This window comes from Euprymna scolopes, chromosome 35 (assembly GCF_053919585.1).
Source record: "Euprymna scolopes isolate OS-2025 chromosome 35, ASM5391958v1, whole genome shotgun sequence".
Classification (NCBI taxonomy): Eukaryota; Metazoa; Mollusca; class Cephalopoda; order Sepiida; family Sepiolidae; genus Euprymna; species Euprymna scolopes.
In genome coordinates this window covers 63,409,525-63,433,994 of record NC_136516.1, presented here as the reverse complement: position 1 = coordinate 63,433,994, position 24,470 = coordinate 63,409,525, and the positions used below count along the sequence as shown (strand labels likewise).

Below are 24,470 nucleotides of genomic sequence, written 5' to 3'. Positions count from 1 at the left end.
TAGCTTGAAGTGTTTCTGGTTTAGGAAACAAAATTAAAGAAATAAAAAAAGAAAAAAGAATTTGTCTTTGCAAGACAACAATCGCTGGGTTCGAGATCACCACTGTCACCAATCTTCATCTGTCTGTCTCGCCCCGACCTAACCTATCAACTTCTTTTATACATGTCTCCCGTGTGATTTTGTGTGATTTCGCGTGACTTCCACCAGAGCACACCTTTTAAAACTATGGGCACCATCTGGATTTGTCTCTCTCTTTCGGCCAACCTCGCCTGTTTGATCTGTTTTTCTCTTTCTTTTTCTCCTTTCCTTCTGCTAACTTTAAACAACAGTATGCATATATAGTTTTGCAAGATATTAAAACATACTACAAGGTCAACTAAAGCATTGTATAAATGAAGATAACAGCTTGAAATCACTGGAATAATAAATATAATGCCATAGTTCATTAAAGATGATATAGATGGAATTAATAATTCTTAAATATTCCCAGTCTTAAACATTGGTGAAAATCACGTGTTGTGCCAAAATAATACAGAAAAGCAATTTTGACTGTTTATATAAGTTTTATTTTAGCAGATAACGCCTTTAACCTTTAACTAGGACATTATTTTAGCAGATAACACCTTTAACCTTTAACTAGGACATTATTTTAGCAGATAACACCTTTAACCTTTAACTAGGACATTATTTTAGCAGATAACACCTTTAAACTTTAAATAAGACATTATACAGATCAATATTTTTCCCATATTCATAAAAACCCTCTGCCCAAAATCCATTTTGGCAGTGGAACAAAAAAAATGACTTAAATGTAGACTTTACCAAACCTTTTGTTAAAAGTTACCCATTAAAAATATTCGTCCAAACATTTTCTACAGATTTTTGGATGAGGAATCCAAAAATTATGATTTCTAATATTGGATGATTTTGTAAAGTGATCCAACAGCAGGAAAAAAAAAAAAAAAGGGATTGATATGAAAACCTCGAAATTTGCTTAAAAAAATCAGCCAATTTTTAAAAAAAAATCTCCATCTCCATTACTATGAGAAATACACAAAGTTATCTCTTATTAATGATTATTAATCATGCATTATTGCTTTTAAACATTGCTTTATCATCATTTCATAAGAAGGGCAATGAGTAATTTTGACCCACCTGTTTCTTTTTCAAGATATTTATTAAATATCTCTGTCTTCAATGAATCTGGGTAAAGATATAATAAATCATTCAAATCATGGATTCGCTGCGCAAGAGAACGGATTTTCAGCTTGTTCAAATCATACGGACACAAGTTCCAAACAAATGGACTGCCTAAAAGGAAGAGAGAGAGAATAATGTAGAGAAAATTTAGGTGGCGTACCTGTTACAGGGAAGGGGGAACTTTGTACAATAAACAAAAAAATTGAAAATCAAGCTGATTTATTTTATGCTTTACCAAATCTTAACAAAAAGATATTTTTTTATTTCATTTTAATCATTTTTCGCTTTTGTTTTGAAGATCATAAAAACATGATATCCAGACAAAACTACAAACTACATTCTATAATGAACACAAATAATGAACCTCAAAGTATATATTTCTGTAGAAGAAACCAATATATTACATTTTTTGTGATTCTTGTACAGAAATATTCATTTCTTTTATTGTTAAATTTTTTGTATTTCTTTCACCCTCAACTCTTATTTTTGATTTTGTCTTTTTTCTGAACCCTTTCTGGTCCACAACACTAATATGTACAAGGAAGACTGGGATGCAGTTAACCTTAGAAATGTTGATATATGATTGTTTTTAGATTTTAAGAAAAAAAAAGAGGTTCTCTTTAACTAAAGAACTAACCTTCATTAGTGCCTAACCAGGCAATGGTGATGCCTCCAATTTGGTTATCACTGAAACGCAGCAGGAATGTGCCTTGTTTTTTTTGCAACAACATTTGTTGGGCTTGTTGTTTGCCAATGAAGCCAGCAATGCAACTAAAATTCAATGAAAGTTTTACCATTAATAAATGGAAAGAATTGTTTGAAAGTTGGTACAAAAAAGAAAAGATACTTTGTAGAGCTAATTTGACAAAGGGAAAAGGGGTCACATTAGTTTGATTATGAAGGCAAAATTTTTATTCACAATTTAACTTTTATTCATATATCAGTTCACCAACATACAGCAAGGGACCACGAATGGAGTTTTGAAATAAATTAAGAAGAACACCATAGCATATGCAATCAGCCAAGTGTTTGGGTTTTACATCTAAATGTCCTGCATGTATAACGGTTTTTTTTTTGGGCGCAAGAACATTGCATGTACATTCAATTTAATGTTTTTATCCGATTCTAAAAAAGTGGGAATCTGGACAGAATTTTGAATGGAACGCTTTATTTAATTCCATTCAAAATTCCATGTAGATTCCAGAGTCCTACAGAAACATTCCTGAGTTCAACAAGATTAGAGGCTAGATTGACTGAAGCATTGTGAAAGTGACACTCAAGACGAAAACAATAGAATCCAAATAATACAAAGTGTAACAACAGTTCAGCAGCAGAAATTCATCCAAACTATTCGGATTGGATAATGTATCACTTTGCATGGAAGAGTGGAAAAGTGCACAAAAGAAAATTGTTTATCAACATGTAACTTCTACAATTTATAAAAAAGTGGTGTTTCTTTAACCCCACCATAAAAAAGTATCTAGCTGAACATACACACATGCATTTATAAAATAGATTCCTTCTGGAATTATTCAGTATTTTTTTTATATATAAGTACATAATCACAGTGAAAAACTGCTCCTCACCCCTACTCTGACAAAATCTGGCTCAGTTAACCCTCAGAGAATAAATCTTTTTAAAGTTTTCGATATTATTCATCCAGGGCAACACTGATCAAGAATATACCAACTTTGTGGATCTTTGTTTTGTAGTTTTTACTTTTAGTAGACCATACAAACATACACACACACACAGACAATTAACCTTTATATGACAGATGGTAACATGTCTTAAAAGGGACACATCATTATAAATAAATTAAAATAAGATTCACAAAGCATCCAGAACTTGAGTTTTCCTGTACTACTTGTTTTTGTTAATAACTTGTCACACAATCATTAATTTGACAATCACTCTAGAATTTACTTGACAATAATGAGGATGAGAACAGATTCTTCATTAATATTATGACAGACAGAAGTCAAAACTCAAAATTTGGCTCAACAACATCAGAGATTGATCAGATTTGGTTTAACATTGATTTACATGCTGGCATGTGTTGGATGCCTTTCAGAAATTGATTTCCAAACTTATCTATCTCTGATGGGTCTTTATCTTTTTTCATCCTTATCACATTTTTTTCTTCGTAGTTTGCTATTCTGCGCACACCTTTCCTGGTACTTGTGCATTTAATGAACCAGACGTAACTCAGCATTTGCTCGGCTTTGTCCGCCGCATGACGTCAACAGCCGGATAAAACAGTGTTGCCAATAAAATGAAAATAACGCTACAACTGTAAAATGAAATTGTAAATGTAGAAACATCCAAAAATAAATAAAAAGCAAAAAGCTACTGTTCATTTATGTTTTTTTATTATTAGTATTATTGTTTGAAATTGTTTTATGTTTGCAAAATAAATACATATGAAACATTTTTTGTAAACAAATAATTGTTAGTAATTATTATTTTTTTTTAATGAAACTTTTTTTTCAACTATTTATGTAAAATAACCAACAAAAATGATATTTGTAGAATATTTTTTTAAACAATTAATTGTAAGTAATTGTTTTTTATGAAACGTTTTTTTTTCCAACTATTTACATAAAAAATGAGAAAAAAATCGTAAGAAAAAGGAAAGGAACAAATTTTTTTTTTTTTTTAACCAGGTGTTTTTGTGTTTTTTTGCCAGGAACAAGTAAAAAATTTTTGTTGTTTTTTTTTAAACCAGAATTCCTGCAAGATTTTTTTGTTTGTTTGTTTTGCCAGGAACATAGTTTCTCAGGAGGATGTATTTTCCTCAGACTTTTGGAGGGCATCAGATGACAAAGTAGACGAAGATGAGATAGCGAATGTGATAGGAAGCTCCTTACTAACAGGGTAGCTTTCGGCAATGTGGGTTAATATGAAGTCAAACGGCTGCCTACCAAACTTTTGTCTCCACATAAACTCTAAACGATATGTGTCCAAAAGATCCTGGTTGGTTCCGCATTCTCATTTATTGCGCTGCTTTGCTTCCTTCCACATCCGCTCTGCACATGATTTATTGTTGTCTGTGTTACGACGGGATCTACAAAATTAAGGCTGTGGTTCACCGTTAAATGGTGATACCCCTCCTCTCCTCTCCTCCCACTTTGCTGTAAGCCCTCCAACAGTCTGATACGACCGTGATCCCCGGCAGAATGTATTTTCTTATTAGTGGAAGGAGGGTTTTGACATTCCTATTTGGTACGTTAACCAAAAAAAAAACCTCCTTTTCGGCAGGGTTGCCGTACTCACTGAAGACCCAGACTTGTGTTAGACATCTGCCAACGTTGTGTTTCCGGCGGTTGAAGACAGACTCGTCGATTTCGATCGTATGGCCTGGGCCTCCTATCTGCCAGGGATTCCTGAGAAAGTAATCCGGGCATATATCTTGCAGGAAATTCTTCCAGTCCACAATTGTGTGGCGTAACCACAACCCACATTCGTGCTGGAGATTCCTAGTCGCCGCCATCTCAAACGCCCATATCGAAATTCTCGTCTGCTACTCTAAATTCATATACAAACTATAAGTCAAAATGGCAGCAATTTAAGAAACATTTTCTAAAAAAATGGGGAAAAAAAACAGTTGTTTGTTTTTACGCAAACTTTGATTAACATATGTCTACAAAATCGTTTTATTTCATTTTTTTTTTTTTAAAGATGTTTTTTTACATAATGGTTAAGAAAGATCAAATCTTTCAATAAAATACAAGCTATATCATACATAAAAAATACATATATATAATAAAATACAAGCAATATTATATATATTAATTTGAATGTGCCTGACCATCACAATACAAGGATTTTAAAAAATTTCTTACTTGTCTTTGTACAAATCAAGTAATTGTTCTTTTGTAAGTTTCACGATGGCATGAAACCATTCCCAGAATGTAAAGTTTTTCTTCTTCATATTCTCCTGCAAAAATGAAAGATAAAAATTGTGTATTTTATTTTCAATCAACAATTAAAAAAATTATTATGTAAACTTATTTAATTTATTGACAATAAATTAATTACTGAAAGATTCTCATTATAATTTCCATTAATAGATGTATTAAATGTATTGAAAGCTTTGGAAGCTATGTACAGCCAATTATTTGATAGAGATTAAAATAAATAGACAATAAAATTTTATAACAATTTGGTCCAATTAATGATCTAATTATCAAACAATAGCAAGACAAATTTAACTTTGAAAATCTTACGAAAACAATACTTTATACGCGATGCTTTCAATAAATTTCCAGACTTTTTTGTACAAACAATTAATTATCATTTTATGAATGAACAGCTACAGCAGGAATTGAAATACACCCTACTAAAACCTGATTGTCAAAAATGCAATCTGGATGTAAGGACATTTTAGAAGAACGATATGTAATGAAATTCTGTTTTCAATTTTGAAAAAAATGCTACGGAAATGTATGGAATGCCTCAGACTGCTTTTGGACTATCTTGTACGAATCGAGCATCAATTTTTGAATAGACTAAGAGATTCAAAGAAGGCAGGGAGTCTGTGATGGGTGCAAGACTTGATGGTATTATCTTTATTTTTTATTTGATCATATCATGTATATACTTATTTGATATGATGTATATTCTCAATTTTATGGTATCATATATATTCTTAAATTGATGGTACCATGTATATCCTCAATTTGATGATATCAAGTATTTTTTAATTTGATGGTATCATATATATTCTTAATTTGACATATATAATGTATATTCTTTACGTGATGGTATCATGCTGCTATTTTAATGTAATGGTATCATGTTTATACTAAATTTGGTGGTATCATGTCTACTTTTAAATTGATAGTATCATGTATATTTTTATTTGATGGTATGATGTATATTTTTTATTTGATGGTATGATGTATATTTTTTATTTGATGGTATCATGTATATTTTTTATTTGATGGTATCATGTATATTTTTTATTTGATGGTATGATGTATATTTTTTATTTGATGGTATGATGTATATTTTTTATTTGATGGTATCATGTATATTCTTTATTCGATGGTATCATGTATATTCTTTATTCGATTGTATCATGTATATTCTTTATTTGATGGTATGATGTATATTTTTTATTTGATGGTATCATGTATATTCTTTATTTGATGGTATCATGTATATTCTTTATTCGATTGTATTATGTATATTCTTTATTTGATGGTATGATGTATATTTTTTATTTGATGGTATCATGTATATTCTTTATTTGATGGTATCATGTATATTCTTTATTCGATTGTATCATGTATATTTTTTATTTGATGGTATGATGTATATTTTTTATTTGATGGTATCATGTATATTCTTTATTTGATAGTATGATGTATATTTTTTATTTTATGGTATCATGTACATTCTTTATTTGATGGTATCATGTATATTCTTTATTTGATGGTATGATGTATATTTTTTATTTGATGGTATCATGTATATTTTTATTTGGTGGTATCATGTATATTCTTTATCCGATTGTATCATGTATATTCTTTATTTGATGGTATGATGTATATTTTTTATTTGATGGTATCATGTATATTCTTTATTTGATGGTATCATGTATATTCTTTATTTGATGGTATCATGTATATTCTTTATTCGATTGTATCATGTATATTCTTTATTTGATGGTATGATGTATATTTTTTATTTGATGGTATCATGTATATTTTTTATTTGATGGTATGATGTATATTCTTTATTTGATGGTATGATGTATATTTTTTATTTGATGGTATCATGTATATTCTTTATTTGATGGTATCATGTATATTCTTTATTCGATTGTATCATGTATATTTTTTATTTGATGGTATGATGTATATTTTTTATTTGATGGTATCATGTATATTCTTTATTTGATGGTATGATGTATATTTTTTATTTGATGGTATCATGTATATTTTTATTTGATAGTATCATGTATATTCTTTATTTGATGGTATGATGTATATTTTTTATTTGATGGTATCATGTATATTTTTTATTTGATGGTATCATGTATATTTTTTATTTGATGGTATCATGTATATTCTTTATTTGATGGTATGATGTATATTTTTTATTTGATGGTATGATGTATATTCTTTATTTGATGGTATCATGTATATTTTTTATTTGATGGTATCATGTATATTTTTTATTTGATGGTATCATGTATATTCTTTATTTGATGGTATCATGCATATTTTTTATTTGATGGTATCATGTATATTTTTTATTTGATGGTATCATGTATATTCTTTATTCGATGGTATCATGTATATTCTTTATTCGATGGTATCATGTATATTCTTTATTCGATGGTATCATGTATATTCCTTATTCGATGGTATCATGTATATTCTTTATATAGCTGAAATGTATCCAGTTTAGCCTTAATTTAATTTTTAATTGTATTTCCAAGTTTAATTAAAGTTTAATAAATAATTTTTTTTTTTTTATTTAGGTTAAAGTACAGAAAAAAAGAACAAAATTTTAAATTCGAAAATTTCGGTTACATATATCTAATTTTTCTAATATTTTATTCTTTTTATTTTCTTCTGTTACAAATTTAAAAAAAAAAAAAAACACCCCAAAAATGGCATCTGTCTTTGCAAAAAAAAAATGTTCTCATTTTGGTGGAAAAAAAAAAAAAGGTCTAGATTGGCCTAAAATGGAGGTATTCTCCTACGTACGGCAGTTACCTGCCCTTGGGGAACTCCTGGGCGCTGTAATAACATTTCCAAAATGGCCACGTTGACGTAGCCGTGATAAATAATTGTTTTTCGTTGTAAAAAAAAAAACTACTTGATCAAATGAAGTGAAATTTTTTTTCGGAGAACTTCAGTCTATAACAGGTACGTACAATAAAATTTTTTTTCAATATTTCCATTTTTTAATGTCGTCACTAAACTGTATAAGTACTCTTTATTTGATGGTCTCATGTATATACTGAATTTGATGGTATAATGTATATTCCTCATTAGATTGTATTCTGTATTTTCTTAATTTGATGGTATCATGTTGTTTTTTAATTCGATGATATCATGTATATTCTTAATTTGATGATATCATGTATATTCTTAATTTGATGATATCATGTATATTCTTAATTTGATGATATCATGTATATTCTTAATTTGATGATATCATGTATATTCTTAATTTGATCATATCATGTATATTCTTAATTTGATGATATCATGTATATTCTTAATTTGATGATATCATGTATATTCTTAATTTGATGATATCATGTATATTCTTAATTTGATGCTATCCTGTATATTTTTGAATGGAATAAACTGAAAACATGTTTGAAGGTGTAATTTTTTCAAATTCAAATTCCATATATTTGCAACTGCATTGATGTAAGTATCTTATTTAAATGTCCTCATATATGACATTGTTGAATTAAATTTTTACCATTAACAAAAGATAATATTTATAATTTTAAGATTCATTTCGTTATTAAATTATTTTATATAATAATTTCTATTATAATACTTTACAGTATGAGATAATTTCAACTAAGACATTTTTATTATCGTATTCTTTTCTCTTTCATTTTGTGAATCATTTTCTTTTACTATGTTTTTTTTTTTATTTCTGTTAAATGACATTTTTAATACAGGATCTTGAAAAATAATTTTAATTATTAGTCTTGTTTGGTTATGAAATTATAAACTGAACTAAATTTTTGTAAAATTATAATGCTCTTGAGGAAATGTTGCTTTAATTTGTTTTATTGAATGTTATTTTGGTTTCTTTGCTAATAATTGTGATTGTGATATTTTGAAATTTTATCAGTATATTTTGAAATTTAATCAGTATATATAGTCTTTAAAATTCTTAGAAAATCCTGCTGTATTAAAATACTTAAAATTTTCGAAGCTATGCTTTATAAATATTTTTAAAGTTACATTTTTTTATATTACAAATAGCCATAAAGTAATTCACTCATTTTCTTTTTAATGATCAGCTAAAGATTAACATGACTGAGAAAGAAAAAATTAAATCCCTTTTTAATAATGAACTTACAAATTAGTTTTTGTTTACACCATTGATTTTTTTTATTTTAAGAACTAATCAATAAAATAGAAATAATAGAAAATAAAAATAATGTGACTTCAATACTCTAATTTCACTCATTATGAATGGCAGAAGGCATACCTTAGAAAACTGATTCCAAGTGACGCAATGCTCAGAAAAATCGTCGTCAATGGTTCCATCTGAAAATAAACATTTTGAAAAGGAACTTTTAACAATGAAATTAGGGAAAGAACAGATGGCTGAAAAAGTTCTGATAGTTTTAGTAGAGTAAGAAAAATAAATCTGAAGCAAACACTGGTGTAATGGAATTGGGCTAATAAGAAATTAGCATAATTACCTGAGCTGAAACAATCCGCAAAGAGAAATAGTTCCATTAGTGTGGCTTAATATCATGGTTGTTTACCACATTTTTATATGTGCATTTCGTCTCTTTGATTACTGGATAGATTTTATATAAATCATTTGGGGCACAATATCATATACCTTTTTGGTAATCAATCCATGCCATACTTAGGTTGCTTTACCTTTTTTTATAGTCCTTAAGGATGGTCTTATTGACTAAACACCTCCTCCTGCACCCTGCTTGTATTTTTTCTAAGTATGCTCCAGAGGAGAGATGTTGATAGATGCTGACTGCAACCAAACCAGTGAAAAGCTTCTAAGGAGTAGTGAGGCAGCAGATGGGTCTTGATATGGCAATGTGTTTCACTCGTTTTCAGTATGAGGCTTGTGTCACGTTTTAACAACTATGCTGGCATAACTTCTCCATCCCGTAATTGTCCGGTGAACCAACTGCTATAATAACTATGAACTGCTGTTAGTTGCTTAAGCCAGAAATTGAGTAGGTTGTCGATGCTAACCTTTTTATAATTTTAGAATCAATTCCATTTTTGTTTTATCATGCCAACTGCTATATATGGTTCCGACATTTCAGGTTTGTTTTCGTTGCTTGGATCCATTCAACCTTTTTTTTTTTCTTTTTTTTTTTACATAGGCATCACCACTTATCAAGACCAAAAGGCCACTAGAGGATAAGGGTTAAAGAATGTACAGTAGAAATTGGAGAATATAATAATCATTAGTAATGGAAATTTGGTAAATTTGTTAACTTATATGGAATGGCACATCAAAAGCTTGTTTACGTTAGACTTGAAGACAACCATATTGTAGTCAGCCGGAAAGCATGAAAACGGAAGACAATTTCATAGGCGTGCAGTTCTAATAAAGAAGCTTTGCTCATGGAATCTACGTTTAGGTTTAGGCACAGATAAAGAGTGGTGGGAAATTATTGATAGTGATTTCTGCTAGACGGGTGTTTCTTGTGAAAGTTTGGCGAGGGGGGGAGGGGAAGGGTCATAGATTGGAGCTCAGCCGAGCACTTGCGATGAAAATAACAATAAAGCAGAGACAAACTTGCAACATTTCTTCTGTGAGAAAGAGGTTGCAAGGAAAAGGGCATCCCCTACGCGGCTACGAAGTCTATTTTGAACTCTCTCAAGGCAGGATAAGTTCTTTCTAGCAGCTCCTGCCCAGATGTGGCAACAGTACTCCATTCTTGGACGTACCTGGCTCTTATATAGATAGAGAATTGCATCAGCAGTGAGATATTACTGGATCGATAGAATGATCTCATCATTTTTCCAACTACCTTGGCAACGGATTTAATGTATGTGTTCCAATTAAGATCAGGAGTAAAAGTCAAGCCAAGAAGCTTGTCAAAACATGAGGCCTCCTCAAGACGAGAGCCATTTATTTCAATTGATGCCAGATGGGGATCAGAGCATTGATGATGTAAAGATAAAAGCTTGGTTTTAGATGCATTAAAAGTAATCAGCCACTTTTTTTCCATTGTACCACATGCTCAAAATCAGAGGAGAGAGAATCAGAGAGAACTTGGTCGTTTACGGTCTTAGATGTGCTACCATAGATAATAGTGTCATCAGCATAAATGTCTACAAATGATATAAGGATGTGATTTGGAAGATCATTAATGTAGATCAGGAAGAGAGTTGGGCCCAGGATGGACCCCTGAGGGACTCCAGCATTAATACTGAGAGCTTCTGATTTCTGCCCATCAACTACTACTCTTATGAACCTATCAGAGAGAAATGATTTAATAATTGAGAAGACATTTCCAGCTATACCGTAGCTGGAGATCTTGTGAAGTAAACCTTTATGCCATACACTATCAAAAGCCTTTGATATGTCAAGAGCAATTGCCCTAGAAAGGAAGCCTCCATCAGGAGATTCGCTAATCCTATAACTGCAAGCACATCTGCTGTAGATCTAGCAGAATGGAAACCATATTGCATGTCACTAAGAAGGTTATTTTTGCTTAGATGGTTGATTCTCAATTTAACACAAATTCCAGCAACTTACTCATGACGCACAGGAGACTTATTGGCCTATACTGAGAGGGAGATGAGCAATCACCTGAATTCTTAAATACAGGGCATACTAATGAAATTTTCCAGGGTGATGGGAAGCAATTCTTCTTAAGACAACGTTTAAACACTTTTGTAAGGATGGGCGCTAGTTCTGGTTGAAGTCTTTTGAATACTATAATTGGAATACCGTCTGGGCCAGTTGCTTTACTGGAATCAAGGTTTTTAATTAGCTTGGTAACATCATGTACAGATATTTGTATATCACATAGTGTGTTTTCTGATACAGGAGGAAATATTGGAGGTTGGCGGCCTTGGTCGCAAAGGGCAGAATTAGCTGCAAAGGTCTTGGCAAAGAGTTTGGCTTTTTCTGATGCTGATGAAGTTACCTCAGTTCCATTGATGATGGTTGGGATAGAGCACATGCTTCTGTTCAGAGCCCTGTTTACTATTTGCCAAAACTGGTGGCAACCAAGCCACTGTGCAGCTACTTTGGACTTTACAGATTGAGCATACAACTCTCTTGCGTCCTTTATTACTCTTTTACAGTGGTTGCTGGCAGTCCTGAAATCGGCTTTAGTATCAGTACATCTATTACATTGGCAGCAATGGAAAAAGTGATTTCTGTGTGCAATGGCAGCAGCACATTCTGGAGAGAACCATGGCTGGCTGTTAGGTTTTTGCTAGAATTTTCTTAAGGGTATGAAGCGGTCTATAACTACAATTAACCATTCTATCAGGTCTGATACTATAGAGGACACATTCTTTTTAAACATGGAACACAGAGGTAAATGTACAGAAGCTATCCCAGTCAGCCATAGAGTATCTATATACTGTACAATGGAGAGGTACATCTGAGGACTTAATTGCATTTCATTTTTATCTTAACTGATACAACAGAGTGGTCGGAAGATCCAAGTGGAGACAGAATGGAAGCTGAACACAGTTCAGGGCAAGTTGTAAGAAAAAGGTCTAGGAGACTTGCATACTGGCCGTCAGTATCGGGAACACGGGTGGGTTCGTGAACAATCTGAGTGAGGTCATAAGCAATGGAGAAATCATGACAGAACCTCCCCTCATAATCGGTCTTGTTGTAGTGAGTTAATCATTCAACATTGTGAACATTAAAGTCTCCACAGACATGAATATTAACTGAAGGATAAGCAGATAGGATGTTGTCAATTTTCTTAGATATGCTTTTAAAGATAGTAACTCCGCTGTTGTGGGGGCGATAGTAAATATAAATGCAGTAGTTTGAGCAAGTGCAACCCGGAAGCACATATAGGGTAAGTTAGGATCTTCTCTGGAGATGTTCCTACCACATGGAAAGCCATCTTTTATATAGGCACATATTCCATGCCCATGGCGATCTTGGGGGTCAGATTTGGAAGTTAAATTAGAGTATCCTTTAATTACGAACTCATCTGAGGAAATGGTCTGTCCAATGCCAGTTTCACTTAGAAAGAATATGTCTGGTTTAGTCTCCTGTAATTGGGTTTCAACCTCTGGAAAGTTAGAACGTAGACCCCTGATGTTCGAGAAGGAGACATGGTAGTGGGGGTCTACGTTAGAAGTTGGAGATCCGGGTTTAATCGTGTATTTTTTATTGAAACTTTTCATGATGGAGTTTTGGGAATTGTGGACTAGGTCGACTGACTTGCTTGAAGCAGGGCAGAGAGAGAAATAGAAATGACGGAATATTTTTTTGTAGAACATGAAAAGGTAAAGCTGTAACAATTACCCACTAATATGGCATCGAGAGGCCTCATCAGAAGCTACTGCATGGTCCAGAATCCATTCACCAAATGGCAATACAGCAGCTCCAGTACTTTGCACCTGCTGATAGGACAGCCTCCTTAGTGGTTAATCCAAGGTTCAGGTCCCTGACTATCAGGCGGATAATGTCAGCCCAGATAAAACGTTTACCTCCAGCACCCTTACTAGTGACATGGCAACAAGGATAGACATAGAAACAGAAAATTTCCAACATCTCTAGCGGCTGTTCACGCAACATACTGCCAACCTAGAATACAGCTTTCCCCTTTTTCAGAAAAATCACTCATTAAAAAAATGAGTACTGAGGGACAAATAAAGAGAAGCAAGAATAACAGGAGCTGCCGATAACGCATCCACAATGCATTGTCTACTCTCCATTAAAAACATTCATTGAACAAACAATCCTTCAGCTCTTGCTTTTCATGCAGTTTTTCTCCTATCATTGTGTCATTTATTAAACTTCGGTAGAATAGCCAAGCATCAATTGTTTGTTCTCAGACAATTATTTTTTGCAAACTTTTAACTGATTTTAGAGCTCTTGTTCCTGTGTGGTGTTTTGATTTTTCGCTAAAGATTCCCATTGTTTTATTTTTTGAAATTTAGGGACCGTTTTTCTAACAATGTAAAGTCTTGCAGCATAAGAAATCTGGTTCAGTCTGTGAAGGGTGTGTTGTATGGAACAAGTTTCATTTCAGCAACAGTACATGACTGGGCTTTTAAAACTCATTTTTGGCTGCTAAAAATAATTGAGCTAGAGGACCAGGATCATTGTTATCAAGGCTGGTTGGCTTCTGTCATGGCTAGAGTGACACTTCCAGAGACTAGAAGGTTTACACCATTGTTTGCCTTTTTCTGCCTGGTTGAGGTGCCCTTTTTATCCTGGATGTTGACCTGTCCGTATGTTTATATTTTTCTTTATACCTTTACACAGGATTCCTCATTGTCAATGGCTTTTTATTTATTATCAAAAGCTGTCTGCTATTAATACAGGATGTGTCCCGATCCACAATCTGAGGGACAAGCTTTATGGCTTCAGGAGACACCACACCATTTTTGTTAATATTTGGTCAGGATTTACTTCTAATTGGAAGTATCCTCACATCGCGATTTCTAACAAATCCCTATACAGAGAGACCAAGATACCTAGGGATGGTGTCTCGTGGGCATTCAATTTTTCTTTAATTTAAAGTGAACTTCCAAACCACTGAATTAATTCTTCTGAAATTTGGAAAAGAGATTCTATTGAGAGAAAAGTTATATCTTAATGAATGCAAAAGAGTATTTTCATTTCTAAATAAACATTATCTTTTGGCTTCATAGAAAAATACCATATCTTATTTCCTTGATAAAGTAACACACAGTTAAGTTCTGTCTTCTGGGATTATTTTAATGAAAATCATTGCAGATGTGAAGCCATCAGATGAAAGGCACTAACAAGAACGAAAAATGATTATTGTAAAGACAGAAGATGCCTATTGTCAAAACCAAGGTAGGAGGAAAAACGTTTCACCAGTGTGCAGTTCTTGAAAAGAAGTTGGAAAGTGTATTACCAGGAGGTATCAAGGTAGTGACGATGAGCATGTTGCACTGATGCCATTCTATGAAAATACACCTGTCAGTCAGCAAGATTCCATCTCTTTATTGTAGAGGTTCTCAGATTTCTTTCCTTGAACAGCTATCCTTTGGAATTCCCTCCCTGCTCGCAGTTTCCCTGGCTGTACCAATATGAAGTTTAAACGTAATGTGAACAAGCTTCTCATTGCACAACTCCCGATTTAGGATACGTTCAATTCAGTGGCAGTGTGTCTTATTTGGGATGAACTTAAAAAAAATCTTCGAAAGCTACCAATGTTATTGAAGTGTTCAAAGTGAGACTACATCCATTATCGACTACTTCTTTAACACTTAGAGAGAAGGTAGGCCTGTTGCCTTGGTAAATAGTTGGAGTAGTGAAATACAAGCTCTTCTAAATCGGAGAATAATTCCCAATGTTTCTGAAATCTCTCTTAAATTTGATTTTATAGGCAAAATAAATTAAATTTTGAAACAATGACTTCAAACAATGATAATATCCAAAGTGCATTCAAAGCTGATTTTGAGAATTTATGAGCTAACTCTGTAGCCAGACTCAAAATATTCAATTTATAAATAATCCCTGAATAAAAGAATGTGTAAAAATGATTTATAAATTCTACCCTGAAAAATTAAAACCAATCCAATTTTATGATGAGCTCCTTCTGGTATGTCTTAAACTTGTACAGCTGAAGAATTGGCAATGAAGCTCAAACCATCATCTTCGACACGGAAATGTTTCTAAATTTTAAAATAGGGTGTCTTCTCATGAATTTTTTAAAGCAACCATAAATTGCAAGTTGAAATTTGCAGACAACAAAGTTGCGTCTAATACAATATGCAAGTATTATTTAATTCTATTAGACAGTGTCACTATTATTATTTAATTCTATTAGACAGTGTCACTATTATTATTTAATTCTATTAGACAGTGTCACTATTATTATTTAATTCTATTAGACAGTGTCACTATTATTATTTAATTCTATTAGACAGTGTCACTATTATTATTTAATTCTATTAGACAGTGTCACTATTATTATTTAATTCTATTAGACAGTGTCACTATTATTATTTAATTCTATTAGACAGTGTCACTATTATTATTTAATTCTATTAGACAGTGTCACTAATCATTTTCAGAGAATTTAAATCCACACATGAGAGATTGCCCATTTTTTAAAGCTTTCTCCTTAGCATCAAATGTTTTTTGTTATCTTTAGATAAATGTGTCACAGACTTATTCATTTCGAAATACTAACCAAATAATTTGGTAGCTAAATACTGCAAGTCTTGCTCCTTTAAGTAAACGCCAACGTCGTTTTTGAATTTACAGCTTAACAATTCAGCACAAAGTACCCAAGGAACTTCGTCAGGAACCTTGAAACGTACCCGAAGCTGCAAATGTAAAAGAAAAACAGTTGTTGAGATTACAAAATAGTCAAACAAAATTCATTAAGAACATCGTTAAGTTATTAATAGCAATAAAAAATTCATGTTGTTTACTTTGGTTTTCAAATTCTTAAATATAATTTGAATATACAACAATGTTTAAAAAGATGAGATTATCTCTTCATGAAACCATGTGTTGAGATTATTTTTAACTGCATCATTTTTAAATGCATCATTTTTAACTACATCAGGCTTTTATTTCCAAGTAGTAGAAAAGATAACATATCTTTGAAAAAAGTGAAATTATTGATTAATTTTTTCTTTTAATCAACATTGTTTGTGTTACAAAAACGCGCTGCTATGGTTTCAAATGATCTGAAATAACAGCAAGGGGAGACTTGATTCTAAATATTTCTCATATGTTATATCTCCTCTCTTTTAGAAATAGGTACAATTATAAATATCTTTTAAAGATAAGAACTTTAGCTTTGCTTCATGCCAGTTATGGCATATTTTCTCCTAAAAATTTGAAAAGGTCTGGAACCTTTTTAATTTTTTGTATTTTAATTTTTCTTGCCTGATGAAGCAAGATTTGACTGTATTTAAATAAAGAATAATAAAAAATATTATTTGCTCTCTTTGATTGAGCACTATCAACGACCCTTGTTGTAATTCAATTATTCCTGATTTTTAAATATTTTTCTACCTGGATATATATATATATAGAGTGATTTAAAGGTTTCTTGAAGCATGAAAACGGTGTTACTTTTTGTATTTAATAAATATATTTCCTCCAAACCTCTAGCCTTGATGGAGGGGAGACTAAAACTTACTACTATGGTTTTAAATGATCTGAAATAACAGCAAGGGAAGACTCGATTTGAAATATTTCTTATACCTTATATCTCCCCTTTCTTTTGGAAATAGGGTACAATTATGAATATGTTCAGTATTAAATAATTTTTATACACTGCGAAATTTACTTTATACTTAATTATAACAGGGGAGATATAACATATGAGAAATATCATTTCAGACCATTTGACACCATAGAAGTAAGTTTTAGTCTCCCCTCCATCAAGGCCAGAGGTTTTAGGGAAATATCAGATATTTTGATTGTTTTATTCGTTAGGTATTGTTATATGGCTGGCCAACAGCAACCAAACCCTGCTGAAAGAAAGATTTGATTCATTTAATGAAGCCCACATACAAACAGGCGTGTAGAGTTGGATGGTAAAAGTTTGACTCTGACTCCTAGAATTCCTAGGATGCCAACTCCGACTCCTTTGATATCTGCGACTTCAACTCTTGACTCCTATGTGGAAATCTATTCTGCAGACCAATATACCCGTCTCCCACATCTATTCAGCATGCATTTTATAATCAATTTTCATGTATACCATTTTTGACATTTAGCATTCACATGTATAATAAATATACTCACATATACAATTCACTGGACAAAGCGGGGGAGGGTAGAGCGGTAGCTCTAGATATATCTAAGGTTTTTGACAGGGTATAGCATGAGGGTCTCCTCAGGAAAATTAGATCATACGGTATCACTGGACAAATACTTAACATAATTAAATCCTTCTTAGATAAAAGAAAAATCCAGGTTGTCCTCGACGGTCGTACATCTAAACAATATGATATAAATGCGGGAGGGCCCCAAGAGTCTATCCTTCGACCTCTATTGTTCCTGATATTCATAAATGACCTCCCCGACAAAATTGCCTCTGAGATGGGTATATATGCTGATGACACTACACTCTATAGCAGGCATGACAGGAAAACAAATGAACACATATCTAAAGATATGGCAGAAACACTAGAGGATGACCTCCAATCTGTAGTGGAATGGGGACAAAAATGGATGTTCACGTTCAATGCCGCCAAGACTAAACTAGTTTCATTCAATAATTACAAGTAACCTTCTCTACCATCTATAGCAATGGCCAACGACTCTTTATCTGAGAGTACATCTTTCAAACTCCTTGGCCTAACGTTCACAGGAAACATGAGTTGGAACAATTACATTGAAAGCGTTGCCAGGACCGCTACAAGGAAGGTGGGCTCTCTCTACCATGCTAGAAAACTACTAACACTCAGAAGTATCCTGTACCTCTATAATTCACCCATGTAGGGAGTATTGCTGTCATATTTGGGCTGGTGCATCTGCTACTAGTCTCTCGCTCCTTGACAAGGTTCAAAAGAGAGGTGTCAATCTGATAGGCCCTGAACCATCGACAAAATGTTGCATCCCTCTGCCTGTTCTACACGTATTTTAATGGTGAATGCTCTGACGAACTGCAGGCACTTGTGCCCCCACGACATAAACACCTTCAACAAACCTGACAGGTTGCTAAATCCCACCCCCACACTGTGGAGATCCCTAGATGTAAAAGATCTTTCTACTCCAGTAGTTTCTTCCCCAGAATCGCTAGACTCTGGAATTCCATTCCAGGTCCCTGCTCCCCAACTGTACTGACATGCAGAAGTTCAAGTGTAGCATGAACCGACATCTGCTGCCCAAATCCGAACATAGTACCCCAGTAGTTGTTGCCCCTGATAGTAGCCCCCTACACTAAAGTGGCAATGTGCCTTGTTTGAGGTAAAAATGTAATAAAAAATTTTTTTTAAATACACACTATACCAGCTTTATTTATTTATTTATTTTTTTCTTTTACTCACCCTCAACAAGGCATATCACCACTTGGATGTAAAAGGCTACTATTTTGGACGATGTCTAGGAAAGATTAACAAGATGTTGGTTTATGTAACATTTTAACTTTTACATATCAGTACGATCAGGGAAGAAACTATCAGAATAGAAAGCTTTCTGGCATCTAGGGACCTTAACAGTGAAGGAGTGAGAGCTTATTGCTAAGCGGGTTTGTCGGGGATATGTATGGTGAGGGGGCACAGGTGCAACAAGTTCATCAGAACACATTCCATTAAAATATTTGTAAAACAGGCACAGAAATGCAACATTACAGTGATGAGACAGGGGCTGGAGCTTAGTTGATAAAGTGGCACCAATTAGATTGACAACTCTTTTTTGGACCCTATCCAAGAGGGAGAGGCTAGTTATAGATGTATCAACCCACATGTGACAACAATACTCCAGGCATGGGCGAATGGTGGCCTTATAGAGGTACAGGAGACTCTCAGGTGTAAATAGTCTTCTAGCTTGATAGAGGGAACCCACCTTCTTTGCAGCAGTCCTCTATGTATTTGTTCCAGTTTATATTGCCTGCAAATGTTAGGCCAAGGAGTTTGAAGGTAAAATTCTCAGCCAGGGTGTTATTTGTCATCAATACAGGCAGTTTGAGAGGCGTCTTGTAATTATTAAAGGAGAGCAGCTTAGTTTTACTAGCATTAAATGTTACCATCTATTTGCAGCCTCATTCCATAAGTCATGGAGGTCATTTTCCAATGATTCTGCCATTGTCTTACATTTATGTACATCCATTCTTCCCTCATGCATTCCCTCTTCCTCATATTGTGTCCGATATGGGTATATTTGTTGATGATAGAATGCTCTATAAGCATTCTATCATCAACAAATATACCCATATCGGACACAATATTATCAGGGAGGTTGTTCATAAATATCAGGAATAATAATCGTCCAAGGATCGACCAATTAATGTTATGCTGCTTGGATGTAGGTCCGTCAATGACAACCTGTATGTTTCTAAGGTGGATCTAATTATATTTGCGGCCTCATTCCATAAGTCATGGAGGTCATTTTCTAATGATTCTGCCATTGTCTTACATTTATGTACATCCATTCTTCCCTCATGCATGTTATAGAGCATTCTATCATCAGCAAATATACCCATCTCGGACACAATATTATCAGGGAGGTTGTTTATAAATATCAGGAATAATAATGGTCCAAGGATCGACCCCTAATGCACTCCCGCATTAATGTTATGCTGCTTAAATGTATCTGTTAATGACAACCTGTATGCTTCTATTGTCTAAGATATATCTAATTATATTTAGTATACATCCAGTTATATCATACAATTTAATTTTCATTAGCAGCTCTTTGTTTCAGACTTTGTCAAAGGCCTTGGATATATCAAGGGCTACAGCTATGGCTTCGCCCGCCTTATCCAGTACATGGTAAATGCGTTCAGAGAAGAATGTTAAAATATCTGCAGTAGAATGAAATTACCTGAATCCATACTGATTGCCAGAGAATATTTGCTTTTGCGAGGTGGTGAACTATTGCTTGATTAATTAAGGTCTCAAAGATCTTAGCAAAGAGGGGGAAGAGACTTATGGAGCGATAATTGAGAGGGTCTGTTCTTTCACCAGAATTTCTGTACACTGGTACTACAGAGGCCATCTTCCAGCTATTAGGGAAGCAAGATTCAGCAGGGTGTTTATTGTAGAGCTTGGAAAGTATAGGAACTAGCTTAGCTGAACATTTCTTAATTAGTATAGCAAGGATGAGATCAGGCCTTTGAGGTGTCTAAGTTCTTTTTATGATATTACGGACATGAGAAGGGGTGATTTTTACATCATCTAATGTGGCTTCAGTTCACACAGGGAAATTTGGGAGGGAGTTATTTGTTGGCTCTAAGGTGGAGTTGGAGGTGCATGCAACCTTCTGGTTGTTGCTCAGTGGAGGAATTACTGATTGCCCTGTATTCACTATTATAGATTTTTCAGGAATCATGAGTTCTTATCTTTTGGAATTCTATGGTTTACCTGATTATTTCAGCATACTTTCTTTCGGCTGTCGTTATTTCTCTTTTACAATGATTTCTAGTATCTATGAATTTTTGCCAATTTGTATTTGACTTATGACGTAAAAACCAGCGGAATGTATGCTGTCTTTGTGAATAGCAGCGGCACAATCTGCAGTGACCCATGGGGGTGAGTGGGGCTTGCTATATTACTTCCGTGTGGGAACATGTGCTTTAATGCCTGCTTTGCCACAGCCACCGAAAAAAGAATGCCTGTTAACTGAAAAATGTCTGCAGGCAACGTAGGTAAGATTTGTCAAACTGTCAGTACTATATGAGGGCCATTTGAAAAAGAGCAATAAAACATTTTTAACAAGAAAAAGGAACACAGTTCGATTAATAGTTAAACTGAACTTTATTCAATATAAAATATAAATATTATCTATGTAAAATTAAGTAATTTTAAAGCAATATACAATTTAATACTGATAAAACTGAATTATGAATTTAGGAAACAAACAATTAAACAAATATTAAACACAAATATTTTTTGTCCTTCGGAACAAGATCAGTGTAGTATCTGTTTTGATGCTACACTTTACCTTTTCTGTCCTTGGTCAGTGGCGGAGAAATCTTTCATGACTGAGATTATTTTTGTTCCTATCCAGAGTACCCCTTATTGGGAAGCTGGATTTTGCCCACAAGATTATATGTTGAAATATTTAAAGAACTATTACTTTAAATACAGAAATTATATTTAAAGTTTTGGTTTTCTGTTCTTCTATGTCCATTTCTTTCCCATTGTTTTTCATCAAAATGTGTCACGTATTAGTTGTCTCACAGGCCATCATGAGTGATTGCTCACTGGCAATAACCTGTGGTGTTCCCTGGAGACCAAGTGACAACAAGTCTCCCCAGATTTCCAGTGTTCTCCACCTCTTGATCACTTGTGCAGATGATTGCATGTTATTGCAACAGCCGTTGTCACTGATTTCTCGTTGGCATCGGCCATTGGTGTTTCCTGGGGTTTGGGTGACAAAATGTCTCCTCAAGGTACCAGATTTGAACTGCACACTTCCAGTAGAGATTTGGTTAGTACTCTCCCACCTCAATCTTTCCATCCTCCCTGACCCTTCACAACTAGTTGGAGTGGTGCCAGTCGATGTCATCTATACTAGTTTTTATTATGATAATAATAAGGGTGCTTGTGCAGTGTACACATGTGTATTTTAAATATTATTTCCAAGTTAAATTAAATTTTGGGTTTGTATTACTGTACACATAGATTCAAAAAAGTTATCAAAAAACAAATATATAATAAATAAATATTATCAAAGGCAAGATAAATTACTTTTCTACCTAACTGGATATGTTTTTAGGGGTTTGTATACACAAATTCGAAAAAGTAGTCAAAAATCAAATATATACCAAATAAATGTTATCACAGCCAAGATACGTTACTCTTCTACCTATCTGGAAAGGTTTTTAGTGGTTTTACTCACTTTAAAACATACAATTGCTTTGAAAATCATACAATGTTTATCGATATATTTTATTTTTTTATATATTTGTTTTTTGACAACTTTTTCGAATCTATGTGTATAGTAAAACAAATCCGTCATGTAAATCATTTACAGTTAAAATGTGATGAAAAAACACAAAACTTGAAGTTTTAAATATATTTCAAAGAAATAAATCAAGCCCGGTGCTAAAATATTGAAAATTCACTGATCATAAAAAAAAACTGCCGTGAAAAATGCTAACTATATTTGGAAATACTCAGTGAAAAGTTTTATTTATTAGTAAAAGAATGGACTGAAAAATATTACATAAAAATTGTTTGTTTTGCAGTAAAAAAAAAAAAATTAAATGAAATATTCGACTGATAGAAATAAAAGTTAAAAAACTAGTTCACTTACTATATGTTGTTAGATTAAAATTATCCCAATGTGAAATTATAATAACTATTATCCAAATGGAGAAGTGTTCTTTCTCTTTAGAACATACATGAACAATCGGTAACACATATTGGTAGTCATGGATAATTGGTAGCCATATTTTTTTGCCTGTTAGCGTGACCATGTGGTTGAATACCGGAAGCTGTCTATACCGACAAGTTAATCAGGAAGTGATGTTGCGCTGTCATGTGCATTGGTCTTCTTTACTATCAGTAGCCATGGCTTCACACAATTCAGATGTCTCATTGACAAACTGTTCAGCAGGAAGCAAGAAGATATCAGTTCATCGGACATTTTGGATGTGTTCTCTATTAGCTTCCTAATCAGCCCTGTTCTTTTGAGCAATGGTTTCTCATCTTGAGTTTGGGATTTAAATGTGATGCCTACTGATACCACTAGGTGGTCTGCGTTTCCAAGTGGACTGTGGACATTAGTCACACAATCCTCAGGTACTGTGGTGAAGAATAGGTCTAGAAGTGAAGCCTGCTGAGGTTCACGATCTGGTAGGCGAGTTGGAAACATTACTGTCTCTGTGAGGGAATGGGCTATAGAGAATTTGTATAAGTAAAGTATCCAACTGCATTGGTGTAACCTGAGAAACCAAACCAATTTTTATGGTTGACATTAAAGTCACCAAACACATGTATTTGGGCGTTACTCTCTAAGGAGAGTTCTGCAGCTATACTATCAGATACATGACCGGTTAGGGTACAATCCTGACTTGAGGAAAAACAGTAGAGAAAATATAAGTAACTAACGCGGTGATGAAATGTTAGTCGAAAGCACATAAAAGCCTGGTCACCTGATTCAAACCCAATTTTCTCAGTTTCTGAGAGAAAAAGTGAAATTTAAAATAGGGAATAGGGGAACAGCATTCAATGTTCTAGTCAGAAAACAAGACCAAGCACAAGGTGGCTCTGGTGAGTCCTTGGTCTTGTACCTCTGGTCTGGCTAATAAACAAAAAAAAAAGTGTGAAAATTGGCGATAGGCAAAGCCTATCTACTCCTTAAGCAAGTTAGGTTAGCAAACTAGGAATTTGTTTGAGTCACCAGCTCCAGCAAGTTTGTCGACCATGACTGAGGAGGGCTCCCTCCACCAGTTTTATCATCAGTTTTCTTTCTCTTAGATGGATAATCTGACTAGATCAACGGGTCCATCACACCGAGAGGGGTAACCATGTGCCTGGTTCTACACCAAGTATTTTTGTGCCCCCGCATGAATGAAGATATTTTTTCTCTATTCTACATAAATAATGGTAGGATTAGAGATAGATTCCCCTCTTACATTTACAAGAAATTGTATCTTTCAAGCACTGTGAGAGAATCAATATGCTCTAGCAACTAATTTGTTTTTAAATAAATGAATAGGATATTAATAATTACTTGAATATGTAAGGGAATACAAA

The 24,470-nt window shown here is 33.4% G+C and overlaps 1 protein-coding gene across 14 annotated transcripts in view; it reads right to left on the bottom strand.

The window, feature by feature from the left end:
- The window catches only part of LOC145259886 (signal transducer and activator of transcription 5B-like), a 347,875-nt gene that overhangs the window by 20,087 nt on the left and 303,318 nt on the right, over positions 1-24,470 (bottom strand). For all 14 annotated transcript variants that reach the window (XM_080117775.1, XM_080117776.1, XM_080117774.1 and 11 more), the window contains 5 exons: positions 16,274-16,409; positions 9,400-9,458; positions 5,046-5,140; positions 1,838-1,971; positions 1,156-1,311 (listed from right to left, as the gene is read on the bottom strand). In XM_080117775.1, the coding sequence (XP_079973901.1) occupies positions 1,156-1,311; positions 1,838-1,971; positions 5,046-5,140; positions 9,400-9,458; positions 16,274-16,409 (580 nt within the window). The remainder of the gene's footprint in view (positions 1-1,155; positions 1,312-1,837; positions 1,972-5,045; positions 5,141-9,399; positions 9,459-16,273; positions 16,410-24,470) is intronic.